Here is an 18,811-nt window from a genome sequence, read left to right as displayed (position 1 = left end):
TTGGGTTGTTTCCATATTTGGGCTGTTGTGAGTAGTGCTGCTATGAACATTCATTTACAAGTTTTTGTTTGAATACCTGTTGAATTTTTGGGGATATATGCCCAGGAGTAGAATTGTGGGGCCATGTGGTAATTTGATATTTAACATATTGTGGAGTTACCAAACTTCTCCACAGAGCTGTACCATTTTACATTCCCATTAGCAATGCACAGTGGTTTAAATTTCTCCACATCCTCACCAGCACTTGTTTTATTTTATTATAACCATCCTAGTGGATATGAAGTAGTATCTCATTGTGGTTTTGATTTGTATTTCCCTAGTGGCTAATGATGTTCTGCATCTTTTCATGTACTTGTTGGCCATTTGTATCTCTTCTTCAGAGAGATGTCTACTCAAATCCTTTTCCATTTTTTAATCAGGCTTTTTGTGTTTTTATTGTTGTTGTTGTTGTTTTTGAGACAGGGTCTCACTCCGTCACCCATCCTGGAGTGTAGTGGTGGGATCTCAGCTCACTGCATCCTCGACCTCCTGGGCTCAAGTAATCCTCCCACCTTAGCCCCTGGAGTAGCTGGAACTACAGGCATTCACCACCACACCCGGCTAATTTTTGTATTTTTTGTAGAGATGGGGTTTTACTATGTTGCCCAGGCTGCTCTCAAACTCCTGGACTCAAAGAATCCTCTCGCCTTGGCCTCCCAAAGTGCTGGGATTACAGATTGTGAGTCACCACACCCAGCCATGTTTTTGTTGTTGAGTTGTTAAGAGTTCCTTATATATTTTGGATACTAAGCCCTTATAAGATATGTGATTTGTTAATATTTTCTACCATTCTGTAGGTTCTTTTTTCACTTTCTTGCTCGTTTCTTTGATGCACAAAATTTTAAATTTTTGGTGAAGTATCATTTATTTTTTCTTCTATTGCTTGTATTTTTGGTGTCATATCTATCTAAGATAGTGGTCCCCAACCTTTTTGCACCAGGGACTGGTTTTGTGGAAGACAATTTTTCTACTGACCAGGGAGCAGGGGATGGTTTGGGGGTGAAGTGAGATCATCAGGCTTTAGATTCTCATAAGGATCATTAGGCATTAGATTCTCATAAGGAGAACACAACCTACGTCCCTTGCATGCACAGTTCACAGTAGGGTTCATGCTCCTATAAGAATCTAATGCTGCCACTGATCTGACAGGAGGCAGAGCTCAGGCAATAATGCTTGCTCACCTACCACTCACCTCCTGCTGTGCAGCCCAGTTCCTAACAGACCATGGACTGGTACTGGTCTGCAGCCCAGGGGTTCGGGACCCCCGATCTAAGACACCATTGCCAAATCACATGAAGATTTTTTCCCTTGTGTTTTCTTCTAAGAGTTTTATGGCTTAGTTTTTATATTTAGATATTTGACCCATTTGAGTTAATTTTTGTATATGGTGTGAGGTAAGGGTCAATACCATTCTTTTGCATGTGGTCCTAACACCGTTGTTGAAGAGACTGTTCTTTCCTTATTGAATGAATAGTCTTGGCCCCCTTATTGACAATCAGTTGACCATGGACTCATAGTTTTGTTTCTGGACTCTCCATTGTATTACATGGATTTGTATATCTTGTCTTATGCCAATACCACTCTGTTTTGATTACTGTAGCTTTGTAGTAAGTTTTAAAATTGAGAACTCCTCCAGTTTGTTCTTTGTTTTCAAGACTGGTTTTGAAAACAGTTTTGACTCTTTAGGGTCCCTTGTAATTTCCATTTTCTGCAAACAAACAAACAAAAAAGCCTTTGGATTGTTGACAGATGGTTTTGAATCTGTAGATTAGTTTGGAAAGTGTTCCCATCCTAACAATATTAAGTTTTCCAATCTATGAACACAGTATGTCTTTCCCTTTAATTTCTTTCAAAAATTTCTTACAGTTTTCAGTGTACAAATTCTTTCACTTTTTAATGTAGGCGGTAAACTACAGAGGTATTAGTAGTACTTGTGAATTTGTCACCAGTGCAAATCACAGGTGTTTTTATATCACAGTGCAGTTGTGGGACAATGTGATCTTGGGACAGTGTTTATTGCTCATAGTTCCTTTGAAGCCATAGTATCAGATCTTGTTCAATGTGTTAATAAATGCATATATATTATATGAAAAATTTATACTTTTGTAATATTTCTATACCAGTATTTCAGTATAATCAGTTTTCTTTGCAAGTGTATGTATTGTGTTTTTTGCATTTAAAACATCATTCTAAGGATTTGTGGTTTCACACAGCTGCCAAAGAGGTCAACGACACAAACCTGGTGGAGCCCTGCACCCACTGCTCCAGTGCACTGTCCCTTAACGCCCACAGCAGTGGGGGCTGGGCCACCTCGAGGCAGCTGTGGGACGCACAGCAATGAGCACAAATCCCTGCCCAGCAGCTATAATCCCATTGCTCCTGCTTTAGAGCTTTTACTGCCAGCTGCACAGAAGTGATGTAAATTTCGGGATAATGTAGACCCTGCTGTAATACACACATGCATGCACGTCAGTGATAGGCATCTGTCCTTCAGATGACTGCTTGTGCTGTGAGGAATGCTAGTTTGTCACAAAGTGGCAGTTGCTTCCTGGGGTCCTGAAACACCCGCGACCTGTCTGCTTCCAGTGTCTTGATGTGGCAGACAGGCACCTTTGTCGCTGGGCTCGTGTTCCCTCTCCTGCAGGATGTGTGATGCTGCAGCCACACTGGTCATAGACACTAGGTTTTTTGATGCTTCAGGCCTGTGGCACAAACCCTTTCTCCCTGCTGGACTCTCATTTCCCTCCTCCCTGGTAAGCTCCTCCTCCTTTCGGACATGGACCCCTCCTCCCAGAAGCCTTGCCTAGCAAAGTTAGCCAGGCTGGCTCTTTAGCAGTTCTCAGCCTGTGTTGGGAAGAGTTAACACCGGGGTGATGCTGTGGGACCCTACAGCCCTGCAGGGCTGCTCAGCCACATCAAAGCGCCTGAGAATGTGCCCTGGCTGCCTGGGGATTCTGTAAGAAGGAAGAAGGCGGGGACTTTTGGGACTGAGGTGCTTTGGCCATCATGGGCCCCTTCCTTCACTAAAAAAAGAGAAAATTTTGACTGCTTTGGTCTAAAGATCAATACAGTCCAGGCAGAGTTCCTCAGTATAGATTCACCAGCGTCAGTATGATGATGATGATTTTTTGAGACAGGGCCTTGCTTTGTCACCCAGGCTGGTGTGTAGTGGCACCATCTCGGCTCACTTCAGCCTCAAGCTCCCAGGCTGAAGCAATCCTCCCAAATCAGCCTCCTGAGCAGCTGGGACCACGGTGCATACCCCCATGCCCGGCTAATTTTTTATTTATTTTTATTTTTTGTAGAGATGAGTTATCCCTATGTTGCCCAGGCTGGTCTCGAACTCCTGGGCTCAAGTGATCCTCTCGCTTCGGCCTCCCAAAGTGCTGGGATTACAGCATGAGCCACAGCACCCAGCCTGCTATTCTTATTGTTTTCCTTTGATTTTTTTTTTTTTTTCTTCGAGATGGGGTTTTGCTCTGTGGCCCAGGCTGGAGTGCAGTCCACGATCTCAGCTCACTGTATCCTCCGCCTCCCAGGTTCCAACGATTCTCCTGCCTCAGCCCCCTGAGTAGCTGGGATTACAGACACCCATGACCATGCCTGATTAATTTTTGTATTTTTAGTAGAGTTGGGGTTTCACCATGTTGGCCAGGCTGGTCTCAAACTCCTGACCTCAGGTGATCTGCCCACCTCAGCCTCCCAAAGGGCTGGAATTACAGGCGTGAGCCATGGCACCCGGCCTTTCTCCTTTGATTTTGAAACAAAATTAAACTTGAACATGTTTGTGGGTTCCTGCAGGCACTGTGGACCCAGGTCCGGGCCCCGTGCTTCCTGTGCTTGACAGAGATAATGCGCCCTGGAAGAAAGTCCCGGCTTCTAAGGAAATGCGCTTTTCCCAACCTAGAGACTGCCTGGCCCACCTGGAGAAGCCAGGCATGGGAGTCAGATACTGTCTGTCAACCCACAGGGCGTGGACAGAAGACCCGCCCTGGATCTGCTTCCTTCCCAGGCGAGATCACTTGCTTAATAAAACCAAGACAGCCAGCACCTCCTGCAAACTAAATCCATGTTCTGTTCGATGTGTAGACGTTATTCTGGGTCGGCTCCAGGTGCCCGAGTTGCTCAGTATGTGCTCATTAGGAGATGGAGTATCTGCCGGTTGTATTCATTCATTCACTCATTCACTCACTCACTCACGCACTCACGCACTCACGCACTCACGCACACACTGAACGTGCAGGAGGCATCCTCTCTGTGCCAGATGTGTGAATCATAGCCCTGCCCTCGGGTTCCATCTATGGGGAGATGAACTTGAAAGGAGAAGTGAGTGTAACAAATTACCACCCATGCCGTGGCTGAAGACGGTGCACGGGCATTCTCCCCAGGCCTGAAAGTCAGAAGTCCTAAGTCAGTTTCATTGGGCCAAAATCCAGGGGTGTGCAGGGCCCTGCTCTGTCCGGAGGCTCTCAGGGAGGCACTGTTTCCCTGCCTCTTCTGTCTTCTGGAACTGCATGGGGCTCATGGTCCCATCCTCTGCCTTCATATCCTGTAGCACAATGTCTTCAAGCTTCTCTCTGCTCTTTTCTTTGTCTTCAAGTCGCTGCCTTCTCGGCAGGGGCACCTCCCTCTGCTCCCCTGCTAGGAGGACACCTGTGATTACCTTTAGAACTCACCTAATCATCTGGGATAATCTCCTCTTCTCAAGGTCCTTGACTTGATTGGATCAGCAAAGTCCCTTACCATGTACGGTTTCGGGAGTCTTTAGGACCTAGGTGTCTTTAGGGCCATTATTCAGCCAACGACAGCCAGTTTGCCTGGGCCCAGTCATGGACATGTGAACCTCAATTTCCCCATTTATAAAACACGGTCAGTAATACTGCCTTGCAGGTGTTGTATAAGGAGTACGCAGACTTTAAACGATGACCAGACTACAGAAGGCGGCGGACGTCTCCAGAGCTCCTCCTAATGGTAGTGTTTTGTTGTGAGAGTATAAGGTCTGGTGGGGTGTGTAGCTAGAGAGCCCCCAGGCATGCTGCCCAGATGTGGAATCCTTTGTTTCTCCCCTTGCTTCCAGCTTAGGCTGCATGCGGGAGGCATCTGGAGTTTTAAACTTGCTATGCCACTGTCACTACTTGGGGTGGAGTCCAGACGCTGGGGACATTAGAGACTCCTATGATTCTCATCGGCAGCCACAGTTGAGTCCATTTGTACCCAGGCTGGAGCCACTGCGAATGGCTGCCACCTCTCTTTTTGCATAGCCAACACCGGCCTCTTAGGATCACCTGGGTCCTGTTCGCCGACTTGAAGGTGCTGCCTTTTCAGTGACAAGGCCTTTGTTATGTGTAAAGAAAGGCATTGAATTGGATGGTCTCCAGCTTCTGCCCAGCATGGAGATTGCAACATTGTGTGGGAGTGGGGCTCCCATTGGGTAACAATGGCTCACCCAGCTCACCACGCCCACTGTTTGCTAGCCATGGGGTCTCCTGCACACCCCACCATAGACTTAGGTGCTAGGCCAGCATCCCCCTTTCACAGGAAACCAGGCGTTGGGGTGGATGCCCTTCGCAGGGTCACTGTGTGCGGCCAAGCAGGCCAGGAACCCAGGGCTACCTCACTGTTAGTCCCTGGCAGTGAATGGCTAGTTTGTCCATCTTTTAAGTATTTTCCAATTGGTTGAAAGATGGAGTTGCTGGTGGTCGTGGATCTCCAAGATGCTTACGATCATGGCATGTTGTTGTAGAGAAAGCTTAAAAGATACTGCACAGTCCTGGAGGAAATGCGATGTCTGGCTCAGTAACGTCATCCATTGTTCCAGAATCCTTCTAAGTATCTCATGGGGAGGGGGCAGGGACTTAGAAAAATCTGCAAACTGTGACACACTTTTATTTCACTTTAATTAGGGAAAAATAGGTGCTGGGCTCCTTGGTGCCTGCATGCACGATTGGTGTCCCGATAGAGGCTGGGATGTTCCAGAGCCTTCCTGGGGCAGGGGGCCTGGCCAGGGCTTTGAAGGGCACGGAGGAGAGATGGCAGGGCAGCCTGACATGGTGCGGAAGGAACGGGGTAATGGCAGAGAGAACAAGTGCAGGGGAGGGGAGCCGGTCCTGAGCCCTCTGAAGTCACTCTGCTATTAGGAGCCCCGTAACAAAGTACCGCAAACTGGGGGGACTCAGAGCAACAGAAATTTATTCCCCACTACTGGAGGCCAGAAGTCTGAAATCAAGGCATCGGCAGGGCTGTGCTCCCTTGGAAACCTGCAGGGGAGACTCTGTCTTTGCCCCTCCTAGTTCCTGGAGGTTGCCACCATCCTTGGCTTTGCTGTGTAGACCCAGTGCTCTCTCATCTTCCGTCCTCAGGCGGCCCTCTCCCCATGTGGTTGTCTGTCTGCATCCAAATTTCCCCTCTTTATAAAGACACACGAGTTTGGTTGGATTAGGGCCCACCCTGATGGCCTCATTCGCAAAGACCCTATTTTCAGATCAGGTCTTCACAGATCCTGGGGGCTGACCTTCAGCATCTCTTTTTGAGGGGCCCAGCGTGCTCTCAACTCTTGGTCTCTTGTCCTTCTCCTGAGATGCGCCAGGGTGTGAGGCATGGTGTCCCTACTTGGGTGATGAGATGTGGGGCCCAGAGAGGCCAGATGACCTGTTCAAGATCACACAGTCAGCAGCTTACAGGATTCAACTCCGAGCCAGCTTCTGGCAAGGCCCGTGGCCCTCTCTCTCCTTAGGCCATGGACCCCACGCCGTGCCCTGCAGTGGCAGAGGAGAGCCCAGCCCCGGAGTCTGCACAGGGCAAGGGGAAGAGAGAGCTCAGCCTGTAGGGGAGCGCTTTGCCACATCCCGGGCCACCTGCTGACTCTCCTTGGATGTATTTCTTTGCCTTCTCCCCTCAACTGTTCTAGGGACTCTCACGTTCTCACGTTCTCATTGCACGGTTCTGCTGGCTCCTCAGCCATCAGGCCCGGGATCCTGTGGGAAAGGCTTGGCTAGGTTTCAGAGGACACGCCCGAGGAGGCTGTTCCCCCACAGCCCTGCAGTAGAGAATGGGGGTTCTTTCTAAACCTAGACAGATGGGGTGCCAGGAGCCAAACTGATGTGGCTTCCCAACTGGAGAAACAGGTTTAATGATGCCTCATCTCTTCAAGGACTTGAAACTTGAAACCCTCTTCGTTTTGTTTTTTTTTTTTTTTTTGAGATGGAGTCTCACTTTGTCACCCTGGCTGGAATGCAATAGCACGATCTCGGCTCACTGCACCCTCCACCTCCCAGGTTCAAGTGATCAGCCTCCCGAGTAGCTGGGACTACAGGTGCCCACCACCATGCCCGGCTAATTTTTTATATTTTTAGTAGAGACGGGGTTTCACCATATTGGCCAGGCTGGTCTCGAACTCCTGACCTTGTGATCCGCCCACCTCTGCCTCCCAAAGTGCTGGTATTACAGGTGTGAGCCACTGCGCCTGGCCCCTGAAACCCTCTTCTAACAGGACATCTTCACCTGTGGTGGCTTGGATCTCTTCTCAGAATAGTGTTTTCAGATGCACAGAATAAAATATAAAGGCTTATGAAGGAGGCCAGTTAGATGGAACCAAGTCCTCTGGACTACCCTGAGTGAGGCAGCCCTGCAGTGTAGACTTGGAGAAAGGCAGGGTGGCCCCGGGTGAGCGTGCGACAGGGCAGCTGGTTAGAGGGTTGAGAGCCCGCTCCGCTGCCTGCCAGGCGCCACCCCGGGGCCAGCGAGGAAATGAGAGTGAGGATAACAGCAGTGACAGCAGACGGCTTCGCCGTGCTCCCCCCCGCCCAGGCGCTGTCCTCAGCATCCCGGGCCCGTCCCTGGGAGGCGCTCCTTTCACTGCCATTCACAGGCTGGAGCCAGGTGCTGGACTCCCGGCCAGTGAGCTAGAGCCGCAGGGTCTGTGCCTCAGCCCCTGTCCAGAGCCTGTCCTGACCCCAGGCATCATCAGGGCTTGCGGCTGTCATCCTTAGGCGGCCCTCCTCGGCTGGGCTCCTGCCACTGCCTCTGGCTGCCACATGCGTCGGACGGCTGCGCCTTCTTTCTCTGGCCAGCTTTGCCTGCTTCACCACGGCTCCGCGCTCTGCTGCCCTGGCCTTGCGCCGGCCTGTGCACCGCAGCTGTGATCCGGACTAACTGGCGCCTTTCCCTGTGGGTGCTGCGGCCCTGGGGGGCAGCCTGGCTCCATCCTGTCTGCGTCCTTTGTCAGGCATAGGCTCCATATGCACTGTAGGCTGTCCCAGTGGACTGAAGTTTCTCTGGCCCTTAGAGAGGGTGATGGCCCTGAGAAGGCAACCCACAGTCGGTCGGGGTTGGGGGAGTGGAGGCAGGAGTCGTGACTGAGGAACTGGTAGGACTTGGGGACCAGGAGGATGGGCCTCCTCAGAGGGGATGTGAATCTGCCTGCCAGGGGCCTGAGGGGTCCCTCCCTGGGTGAAGGGACACAGAGGAGACAGGTCTCATTGGAGTTGTAGTGGGTGTGAGCTGGGGAGACCGGAGGGCGGGCGGTGGGGCATAGCAGGTAGCCAGGTGGCGCTCGAGAGCAGCCTGGGCTGGGGTCTCATGGTCTTGGTGCAGCCCTTGTCCTGCTCCGGGCACAGTGCTGAGAGCGCCTAGGACCAATGAATCTGGCAGCACAATGGACAGGAATCTGACAGCAGAGAGGCCACGTCCCTCAGCTCTGAGCCACCCCATTCAGCTGGTCCTGCAGCCAGGGCTCCCTGCAGTCAAGATGCAGGCTCGGGGACAATTGTGAGGCCTGGAGATGAGGACCCCTGGGAAGTGGAGGCAGGGGATGAGCTGCAGTGACTAGTGTGGCTCTCCAGGCATCTGCAGCCTTGCAGAGATGGAGAGGTAGTGGAGGTGTCGTCCCATGTCATAGGCAAGGAGTCTGTGGCTCAGAGAGGTTCGGGGCTTCCAAGGTGGTGAGGCTGGTAAGCTGCAAGGGTGCAGCTGCAGGCAGAATCTGCACCATGGGCCCTGGTGCTGGGGGTCTGGGCTGCTTGCAGGGGGTGCACAGGGGCTCCCAAAGAGAAGGCGGGTTGCCCAGAGTGACCGCAGCATTCACGGCAGGGCTGGCCGCCCGTCTTCTAGGTGACCATGCTGCACGGCTGATAGGGCACTTTCTCACGCACATCTCCTGCTTCCCCAGGACCAGTGCCTGGGATGCCCTTGGTCTCCTTTCACAGACGGGAACTGGGGGCCCCATGGGGTCAGGGGACTCCAAGCCTAGAGTTCCTGAGGCGGGCAGGGCTCAGGAGGGCACTCTGCTGGAGGGTCTACCCAGTGGAGCTTTGGGACTGCAGCCTTAGGAAGCAGCAGAGCTCCCCGTTCTTTAACCTTGTTGGCTATAGGGTCTGTATGTGGCCAGGGGAGGGTCCCAGCCCCTTGCAGCCCCCAGGCTGCTGAGAGGGGCGGTGGGGAGCGAGCAGCTCTGTGCATGTCCAGACTAAGATTACGGAGGCCCTGCCATGTGCTGGTGCCCGGCATCCTCCCACCTGGCCAGGGAGCCTCATCGCTCTCTCTGCCTCTCTGGGCGGGAGGGGGGCCATCTGCACACTGCTTTTTATTGATTTATTTTGAGGCGGAGTCTAGCTCTGTCATCTAGGCTAGAGTCCAGTGGTGCGATCTCAGCTCACTGCAGCCTCTGCCTCCCGGGTTCAAGCGATTCTCCTGCCTCAGCTTAGTGAGTAGCTGGGATTACAGGTGCCCACCAACACGCCTGGCTAATTTTTGTTTTTAGTAGAGATGGGGTTTCACCACATTGGCCAGGCTGGTGTCGAGTTCCTGACCTCAGGTGATCCACCCACCTCGCCATCCCAAAGTGCTGGGATTACAGGCGTGAGTCACCACACCCGGCCCGTTTTGGCTTTGAGACATACTCTTATCTCTGCCAGGCTCCCTGGCAGCCAGGTGCCTTCAAGGTCCAGGTCCAGTGTCATCTAGTGACCCATGCCCCATGCCCTCCAGCTGGGGCAGGCTGTCCCCCTGCAAGCCAGCTGTCTTGCAGTTGTTGTGAGTTCATCTGTAAACACCAGCTGAACACCTACTGTGTGCTGGGGCTGTCTAGTGCTCAGCACACCATGGTGAAGAAAACCGAATCCCTGTCCTTGAGGACACTAACTAACCACACGGGAAACCGCCAAGGGCAAAGGCTGATGGGGCTGCAGAGGTTCTGTCTTTCCTGGCCCCACGCAAAAGCAGGCTGGTGTCCGTGTGAAACTGCGTCCCAGCACTGAGCCCGGGGTCAGGACACGTTTGCTGAGCGGACGCTTGGCTGGTAGCTGATGCACCACGGCCGTGTTGGGGCAGTGGGCAGCCAACCCCGCTCCTCAGACGTGTCTCAGTGGCCCGAGAGCTGCCTGGGCAACAGTGGGGCTTCCTCATATCTGTATCCTGAGCTCTCTGCAGGACCTTGGGTGCTAAAAATAACTAATTTAAAATGAAGGTCACTTATTAATATGGTGAAAAATTAAAATGTTACAAAAAATTGCCCAGTGAAAAGTGATGCTCCTAACCTCTTGTCCTCAGCTGCCCTCCCCAGGTTCTTCCAGAGGCAGTCTCTGCACATGTGTATCGGGGGGCCTGCGTGTGCGGGAGTGTGTGTGTCTGTCCTGCTGCCTTCTGACCACCCCTGACGACCCGTCCCGCCTCTGCCCACAGGTCTCTGTGCTGGTCCTCTTCGCCCTGGCCTTCCTCACCTGCGTCGTCTTCCTGGTCGTCTACAAGGTGTACAAGTATGATCGCGCCTGCCCCGATGGGTTCGTCCTCAAGGTAAAGCTCCGTTTTCCCCCAGAGGCCGTGGGGTGCCTTTGCACCCCCTGTTCTCTCCCTTGAACTCAAGGCTGCTCCTGCCGCCTCCCCCAGCTGGCCCAGGGACAGGCCTTAGAGCAGCAGAGGGCCAGTGTCAGGAGTGTCCCTGCGGAAGGCTCAACTGGAGAGCAGGGCAGGTAGGCAGGGGACACATGAGACCCACAGGAAGGAAACTCCTGGACTCGGCCCCTGGGAGCTGACCTCAGCAGTCCAGGGAAGGGCCCTCCTCAAAAGTGGACCCGGCCAGGGGCTGCCATGGGAAATGCCCAGGGTGTTACCTACCGGGTCCCAGAGGATTGCTCTGGGGGAGGGAGGGAGAGGGGACCATGTCTGCCACATGAAAGAGAGAGGACGTACTGGGGGAAGCCAAGTCCCAGAGAGAGGAAGGCCTTGCCCAAGGCCACGCAGGGACTGGGGAGCAGGGCTGGGGGGCATACCTACCCTCTTGACCCGTGTCCCTCTTCTGCCTGTCCCACCGTGGGAGCCACACTGGTGCTGGGCTCTCTACAGGCATGGAAATGCTCGCTTTGCATGTATAATGGTCATTCCAAAAAGCCCACAAGTGGCATGCAAGGCAACAGGATTAAAGAAAAGAAAGGGAGAGGAGATAAGGGTGGAAAGAGAAGAAAGACGGAGCCAGGAGGAGGCCTGGCCATGCATCACTTAGTGATAGGAATACGTCCTGAGAAATGCATTGTTAGGCAATTCCATCATTGTGCCAACCTCACAGAGTGTACTGTACACACCCACACAGCCCAGCCTGCTACATACCTGGGCTGTAGGGTATGGCCGACTTCTCCTAGACTACAAACCTGGACAGCATGTTACTGTACTGAACAATGGAGGCAGTTGTCACACAATGGTATTTGTGTATCTAAACATAGAAGAGGTCCAGTAAAAACAGGGTATAAAAGATAATGCATGGTCCACCTGAATAGGGCAGTTCCGTCATGAATGCAGTGTGCAGGACTGGAAGCTGGTCTGGGTGGGTGCGTGAGGGAGTGGGTGGTGAGCGAATGTGAAGGCCCAGGGGTGACTGTGCACTCCTGTAGACGGAGTGAGCGCTGGACACTTGAGCTACACTTGATTCATAACATATTCTTTCTTCAGTAATAAATTAACCTGAGCTCACTGTAACCTTTTTACTTCATAAACTTTTTTTTTTTTTTTTTTAATGTGATGGAGTCTTGCTCTGTCGCCCAAGCTGGAGTGCAATGGCGCGGTCTTGGCTCACTGCAACATCTGCCTCCTGGGTTCAAGTGATTCTCCTGCCTCAGTCTCCCGAGTAGCTGGGATTACAGGTGCCCGCCACCACCTGGCTAATTTTTGTATTTTTAGTAGAGACGAGGTTTCACCATGTTGGCCAGGCTGCTCTTGAACTATTGACCTGAGGTGATCTGCCTACCTCGGCCTCCCAAAGTGCTGGGATTACAGGCGTGAGCCACGATGCCCGGCCCATAAACTTTTAAGTTTTTGACTCTTTTGTAATGACACTTAGCTTAAAGCTCAAACACATTGCACAACTGTATATTATTTTTCTTCATGTGCTTTTTCTATTAAAAAATTTTCATTTTTTTTTTTAAATTTTCAACACATTTTTGTTAAAAACTAAGGACACAGACACACACATTAGCCAGGCCTGCACAAGGTCAGGATCAACAGTATCACCGCCTTCCGCCTCCACACCTTGTCCCACTGGAAGGTCTTCAGGAGCAGTGACAGGCACAGGGCTGTCATCTCCTAGGATAACAATGCCAGGACAGGTGTGGTGGCTCACGCCTGTAATCCCAGCACTTTGGGAGGCCGAGGTGGGAGCATCACCTGAGGTCAGGAGTTCAAGACCAGCCTGGCTGACATGGTGAAACCCCCTCTACTAAAAATACAAAAATTAGCCAGGCGTGGTGGCGGGCGCCTATAATCCCAGCTACTCGGGAGGCTGAGGCAGGAGAATTGCTTGAACCCAGGAGACTGAGGTTGCAGTGAGCCGAGATCATGCCACTGCACTCCAGCCTGGGGACAGAGTGAGACTCCGTCTAAAAACAAAACAAAACAAAACATAACATTGCCTTCTTCCAGAATCCCTCCTGGAGGAGCTCCCTGAGGCTCTTTTAAACTTTTTTTTTAATAACTAGGCATACACTCTAAAATACTGATTAAAAAGTATAGTATGGTAACATAAACGAGTAACATAGGCATTTATTATCACTGTCAAGTATTATGTTCTGTATGTAATTTTATGTGCAAGACGTTTATACAGCTGACAGTGCAGGGGGTGTGTTTACACCAGCACCTCCGCAAACGTGAGGCATGTGTTGTGTTCTGTCCATACAGTGGCTGCGAGGTCACCAGACGACAGGAGTTTTCAGCTCCGCAATTGTCTTATGGGGCCACCGTGGCACGTGGTCCATCGTTGACCCAAATGCTGTTAGGCCGCGCGTGGCTGTAAAATGCGCTTGCTGTGGGCTCCCATTATCCATATACTCCGTAGCTGGCTCTGAACTTCCCAGAGTCAGTGTGAGATGCTCATTTCCCGGGCTTGGCACTGCTGAGATTAAAATAAAGCAGGAGAAGCCAACTGTTTCTGGCACCGAGCACGTGCACAGGGAAGCCTGGCTCGTCAGCTGTCACTGGGTAACTTAGGTTTGGGTTTCGTTTAGGTTTTGTTTTTTGCCGATATGAGGACGCAGAGTCCTTACGCAGTTAGCAGGAAAGGCTGGAATTCACATTGTCCAGCCCAAGTCCCTTTTTCTCCTTCCATGTCATGCTGTCCTTCAGGCTCCCGACATTCAGCTCTTCCTTCCTTGGATAGGCATGTACGTGGCACCCACGCCGTGCCAGCAGCTCTTGCTATTGTTCTAGGCGCTGGAACACAGGCGAGAGCCAGTCAGGTGCAGCTCCCTGCCTTCGCGAGGCTCTTACGTTCTCAAAAGAATGGTGAGGAAGTCAATCGCACACTGAATGCAAAGGCTATAGACAGACAGGAAAGAGGGCCCAGGGGTTGGGCATGGGCATGTGGGTGGTAGTTTCTAGAAGGACGGTCCACATTGGAGGAGCGGGTCTCCAGGAGGTAAGCCAGGGCATGTGCGGGTCTTGGGGGAGTGTGCCCAACCAAGGAAAGCCCTCACCCTTTCACTCATGTTTTATTCAGCAAACCCCTGTCCATGCCCTAGGCTGGGGCTGGGAGAGTTTGAGTCTGTTTTGGAGGCTGAGGACACCAGGGCTTTACAACAAACAGAAGCAGAGGGTGTGGGCTTCAGGGAAGGAGGGCAGTGCTGGCACTGACCCAGCGGGAAGGGGTGTGTGATGTTAGAGGAGCACAGAGGGAGCAGTGGGCGGTGGGGGCGTGCTGGTGGGGGTGTGCTGGTGAGGGGCCAGCTTCAGGCACAGGGAGGCAGTGGAGGACGAACCAGCTTACGGCCAGACGGGGTGCACCCTGAGTGCCAGACACAGGCCCCTGGAGGAGGGGAAGTGATAGGGTGATCTCTCGGGTAATCTGGGGAGGCTGGAGGTTGGAAGGGAGAGACGGGGCAGTGAGATGACAAAGGAGGCTGCTGCAGTGGCTGAGGGAAGAGAAGACCGGGGCACTGGGGATGGAGGGGAGACTACAGACTGGAGGACTGATTTAATCTGGGAGGCAGAGGGGTAAAAGGAGAGGGCCTTGTGCAGAGCTGGTTACTCAGGAAGGCCGATGTCATGGAGAGGGAGCAGGGGCTGGCCCAGGAGCTGGCCCTGAGCAGGAGAGAGGACAGCAGAGGACAGCTTCCTGGGGGCCAGAAGTCCCCACCAAAACTGACTACTTACAAATAACTGAGGCCAGCGACTCACCGGCTGCCCTGGACTTCCTTCCTGGCTCATCCTCTCTGGGCCTGGAGCAGGTTCCCCACGGGAAGGAGGGGGCGGCTAAAACTGTCTTTCCCATCCTGCAAGCCCAAGTCCCGCTGGATACCTGGCCTGGGTGGGAGATGACCCAGGAGATGAAGCCCCGGTCCTGTGCCCGGCTGCAGATGAGACTGGCGGCCACATTGGAAGGGGCCCCACACCTGTTGTTTAAAAGGCCCTCCAGGTGATTCCCATTCACAGCCAGCCTTGGGAATGGAGGGTCCCCTGATAAGTTGTTCTGGAGTGATGTCCTGTGGGACTTTGGCATTTTCCACTAGCATCGAAGGAGGGGGCGTCCTTTCCGGAGAAGGCACCTGGGAGGGCCAGGGAGCTGCTGGTCTGTATCCAGCTGCCCTTGGCCGAAGCTGGACAAAGGGGAGGTGTGAGCTCATGAAGTCCCCCCGCTCTCCTTCCGTATTTGTGCGTGTGCTTGTGAACGCTGGGCAGCTTGTGTGGGGCTTTTATACCAGTTGCTCGTGGAATGCACCCAGAAGCCCTGTGAGGTGGATGGTTATATCCCCATTTTACCGGTGGCCGAGGGTGCACACCGGTTCTATCCCCATTTTACCGGTGGCCGAGGGTGCACACCGGTTCTATCCCCATTTTACCGGTGGCCGAGGGTGCACACCGGTTGTATCCCCATTTTACCGGTGGCCGAGGGTGCACACTGGTTATATCCCCATTTTACCGGTGGCTGAGGGTGTACACTGGTTATATCCCCATTTTACCGGTGGCTGAGGGTGTACACAGGCTCTTCGTGGAGCCCAGGGTCATGCCCTTCAGTTCACTCGGTACAGTCAGCACGTGCGGTATTTACTAAGTGCCTCCTACTGTGTGCACGCTGGGTTCGCTCAAGTGATCCAGCCTCAGCCTCCCAAAGTGCTGGGATTGCAGGCATGAGTCATCGCACCCAGCCCTTAGTGGCTGTTCGTTTCCAGTGCTGACCGAGTGCTGGGTGCTGGTAAGAACACACTTACTTAGCTACCTCAGTCCTCCCATCCCTCACAAGACAGGTCTGTCATCAGCTTCGCTTCATAGGTAAGGGAATGAGGCCCAGAGAAGGTGGGGAGCCTCCCCAACTCCTCCACATGCAGGCCCAGCTGGGCCACACGCCCCTCGATGCACGCCCCACAGGTGACGTCAGCTCTGTATGAGATGGGAAGGGGGGTGGCGGGAGTGTCCGCAGGGAGCCTTCCCCAGCCCATCTGCGCTCACAGCAAGGCCTCTGTGTTCTGCTTCCACTGGGAAGCCCTTCTTCACCCCCTGGGGTGCTTGCCACCACGGGCACCGAGGTGCCTCCCCAGCCTTGCCTTCAGGCAGCCACGTTGTGTGGGAGGCATGTGGGGACTCCATCTGTCCTTCTCCCTGGGCGGGGCACCTGGAGGGCAGGGCCGTTTCTGAGCCATCTCGTATGCCAGCCCTGAGCGGGGCCGCCACTCCACAGGTGTTGGCCACATCAGGTCTTGCAGTGCTCTGCTGGGTGCCAAGGTGGGAGGGAAGAGGAGAACCCGTGGTCCGTTTCCCTGAGGGATGATGAGCGGCAGGTGGAGAGGACAGCGTGAAGGGGCGTGGCGGTGGGCTAGAGGGGAGTTTGGCCTATGGAGCCTTCCTGACGCAGGTGCTGCCGATCTGAATGGGCTGTTTGTTCTGTAGCGGGTCAGGTGCTTCCCAACGTCCTGGTGGGGCTGAGATGGAGACGCTGGTGATAAAAAGGCTGTACTTAGGTGGTGTCTTTTGGCTTTATCTTTTCTGTCCACTCTGTGACCTGAGGCACATCCCGGCTTCTTAACATGAACCACCGTGCATTGACTTGAGTCCTCAGCAACACGGTGGGGTGACTCATTAGCCCCATTTTATAGGTGAGGGACCTGAGATTCTCAGAGAAGGTACTTCCACGTGAACTCAGCTGGTGTGGTGGGCCTGGCCCCAAAGCTTCCCTTCTCCTGTAGTGCTGCCCTCCTGCCAGTGGCAGCCCCTGAACACTGGACGAGGGGCAGTGTTGGTGAGAAGCACATTCCATTTGTCATTTCTCTTCTGAAAATAGCTCTTCGCTCACAAGGGCCTTATAGGTATAAAGTATTCTCATCTTTAGACTTTAGGGTTCAATGAGCTGGTAACAGAGAGAATGGATTCCCCACGGGGCAGGGTGGCATCAGGAGCTGATCCCTGTACACCTGCCCTAAGCCAGTGGAGGTGAGTCACTTACCTCCGAGGACAGGCAGCAGCCACAGCTGCCAAAACAGGAAAAACACCCCTGGCGCCGCCTGAACCACAGGGCCTGGCCTGCAGGGAATGGGGGTGTGGATTTGCTGCCAGAATCCACTTCCTGATAAACCTCTGTAAGACCCAAGTGCTGTCTAGCGCACCCCCAACCCACGGCCCCTCCCCACCCCCTCGCCATCTTCCCAGCCCCTAGTCATGACCACATAGTGGCTCTGTGTGCCAGCGCTGGGGCACAGAACATCACATCTGATCTGTCAGCCACGACCTAATGTAGGTACCACCCTCCCTCTGCAGAGGACAACACAGGCCTGCCACTTCCTGATGCTACAGCAGCATGAGCTCGGGTTTTCTGAGTGAAGCCCACGGGCAGGGCAAGGGGACCAGCAGGGCCGATTTCAGCAGTGCTGGGGCCTGGGCTGTATCATGCTCCTTTTGGTGGTCCTGGTGCCTAGCACAGAACCAGCATGAGATAAACCTGATGGGCGGCCCACCTGCTAACCTCACCCTGACATTCCTTTTCCTAAACACAGCAGGCATCCAGCATAAGAATTTCCAAATGGAGACAGGAGCTCACTCCCTTAGAGAAAGAACAAGACATGCCAGGTCACACTCAGGCCTCCAAATCTGCTCATGTGAGAACATCTGAGATCCGCCTTTCTTCCTCTCTCAGCGAAACGTGTTTCACCCCGTGTCTGCTCCTGACACTACATAGCAGCCAGGCAGCGTCACATGAGCCTGCACGTCAGAGGGGCCTCCGGATTCAGAGCATTGGGCCCAAAGTGGCCCCACGTTGGGTAGCAGATATTGTGTAGACTGTGGCCTTAGCCTTGGTTCTATTTGCAGCCCTGACTTACAGGGCAGGTGTAGGCTTCCCTGAACTCAGGTCCCCCTCTATAAAATGAGCTCTGTAATTGCTGTCTTTGAGGGCACCGAAGGGTGAAACCTCCATGAAAGCTCCAGTGAGTGAGATGGTCAAGGCAAGCTGGGATCCACCTCTCAGGCCAGTGTGCCCCACGGCAGGAACTGGATGAATGTTGGCCAGATTTAAGACTGCCAATGGAAAAGACGGTTCTGACCAGCGCCCCCTGGGTAGAGCTTATTGTAAGGCCTTCCTTTTCTCACTCTTCCGTCTTTGGGTTGGGTGGGAAGTCTTGGATCAGTACCTTGGGTGACACGGTATGGGGTCGTGGAATTGAGGTTGTAGTCACCTGTCTGGGTCTCGCTTCCCCATCTATAGAGTGGGTCTAGTGGAACTCACCTCACAGAGAGAGAATGCCTGAAAAGCATCCTGCACACAGCCAGTATGAGAATGTCAGGAGGGAAATGCGAACCTGGGCAGTTCCCTTTTCCTGCTTGCCACGGGTGGGGGAGATGGGCCTAGACACAGCAGGACAGCCTCAGGAGCTGGCCCCTCAGTTGGGTAGCCCGGTTAACCTGCCTTTAGCTTCAGGGGTAGAGAAAGACCTGCGCTCGGGCGAGGAGGTTCCCCAAGGAGATTCCCTGGTGCGTCGTGGGTAAGCCAGGCACAGATGTCTCCTGCCCGTCCTCACTCACTGGTGCTGCAGCCACCGCTGGGAATCCTAGTGTTGGCCTGAGGTACCTGGAGATGTTGAGTCATCAAAGAGATTCCAGATGTTCACCACCCTGTATTTACTTGGGGCGGGAAAAGGAATCCAGCACTTTCGGTGGCAGAGGTGGAAACTTCAGGGTTTTCTTGTTAAGTACCAGGAGTTGGTGAGTGCTGTGGACTTCGCCACGTACCAGCAAAGTGGCCTTGACCACTTTGGACACTGGACTCAGTAGGGCTGAACCTTAGGCTTATTGGGAAGATGTTTAAAAATAC

At 53.3% G+C, this 18,811-nt stretch overlaps 2 protein-coding genes across 5 annotated transcripts in view; one reads left to right on the top strand and one right to left on the bottom strand.

Annotated features, from left to right (window-relative positions):
• The window catches only part of NSG1 (neuronal vesicle trafficking associated 1), a 35,515-nt gene that overhangs the window by 13,421 nt on the left and 3,283 nt on the right, over positions 1-18,811 (top strand). For all 4 annotated transcript variants that reach the window (XM_025384599.1, XM_025384602.1, XM_025384601.1 and 1 more), the window contains one exon: positions 10,717-10,827. In XM_025384599.1, coding sequence (XP_025240384.1) covers positions 10,717-10,827 — 111 coding nt within the window. The remainder of the gene's footprint in view (positions 1-10,716; positions 10,828-18,811) is intronic.
• Positions 16,200-18,811, bottom strand: part of STX18 (syntaxin 18) — a 123,519-nt gene continuing 120,907 nt past the window's right edge. The window contains exon 11 of the mRNA XM_025384596.1: positions 16,200-16,613. Coding sequence (XP_025240381.1) covers positions 16,599-16,613 — 15 coding nt within the window. The 3' untranslated portion in view covers positions 16,200-16,598. The remainder of the gene's footprint in view (positions 16,614-18,811) is intronic.

Source organism: Theropithecus gelada, chromosome 5, assembly GCF_003255815.1.
Source record: "Theropithecus gelada isolate Dixy chromosome 5, Tgel_1.0, whole genome shotgun sequence".
Lineage (NCBI taxonomy): Eukaryota > Metazoa > Chordata > Mammalia > Primates > Cercopithecidae > Theropithecus > Theropithecus gelada.
Note: the sequence above shows the minus strand (reverse complement) of the source record. Positions and strands in the feature narration are given on the sequence as shown.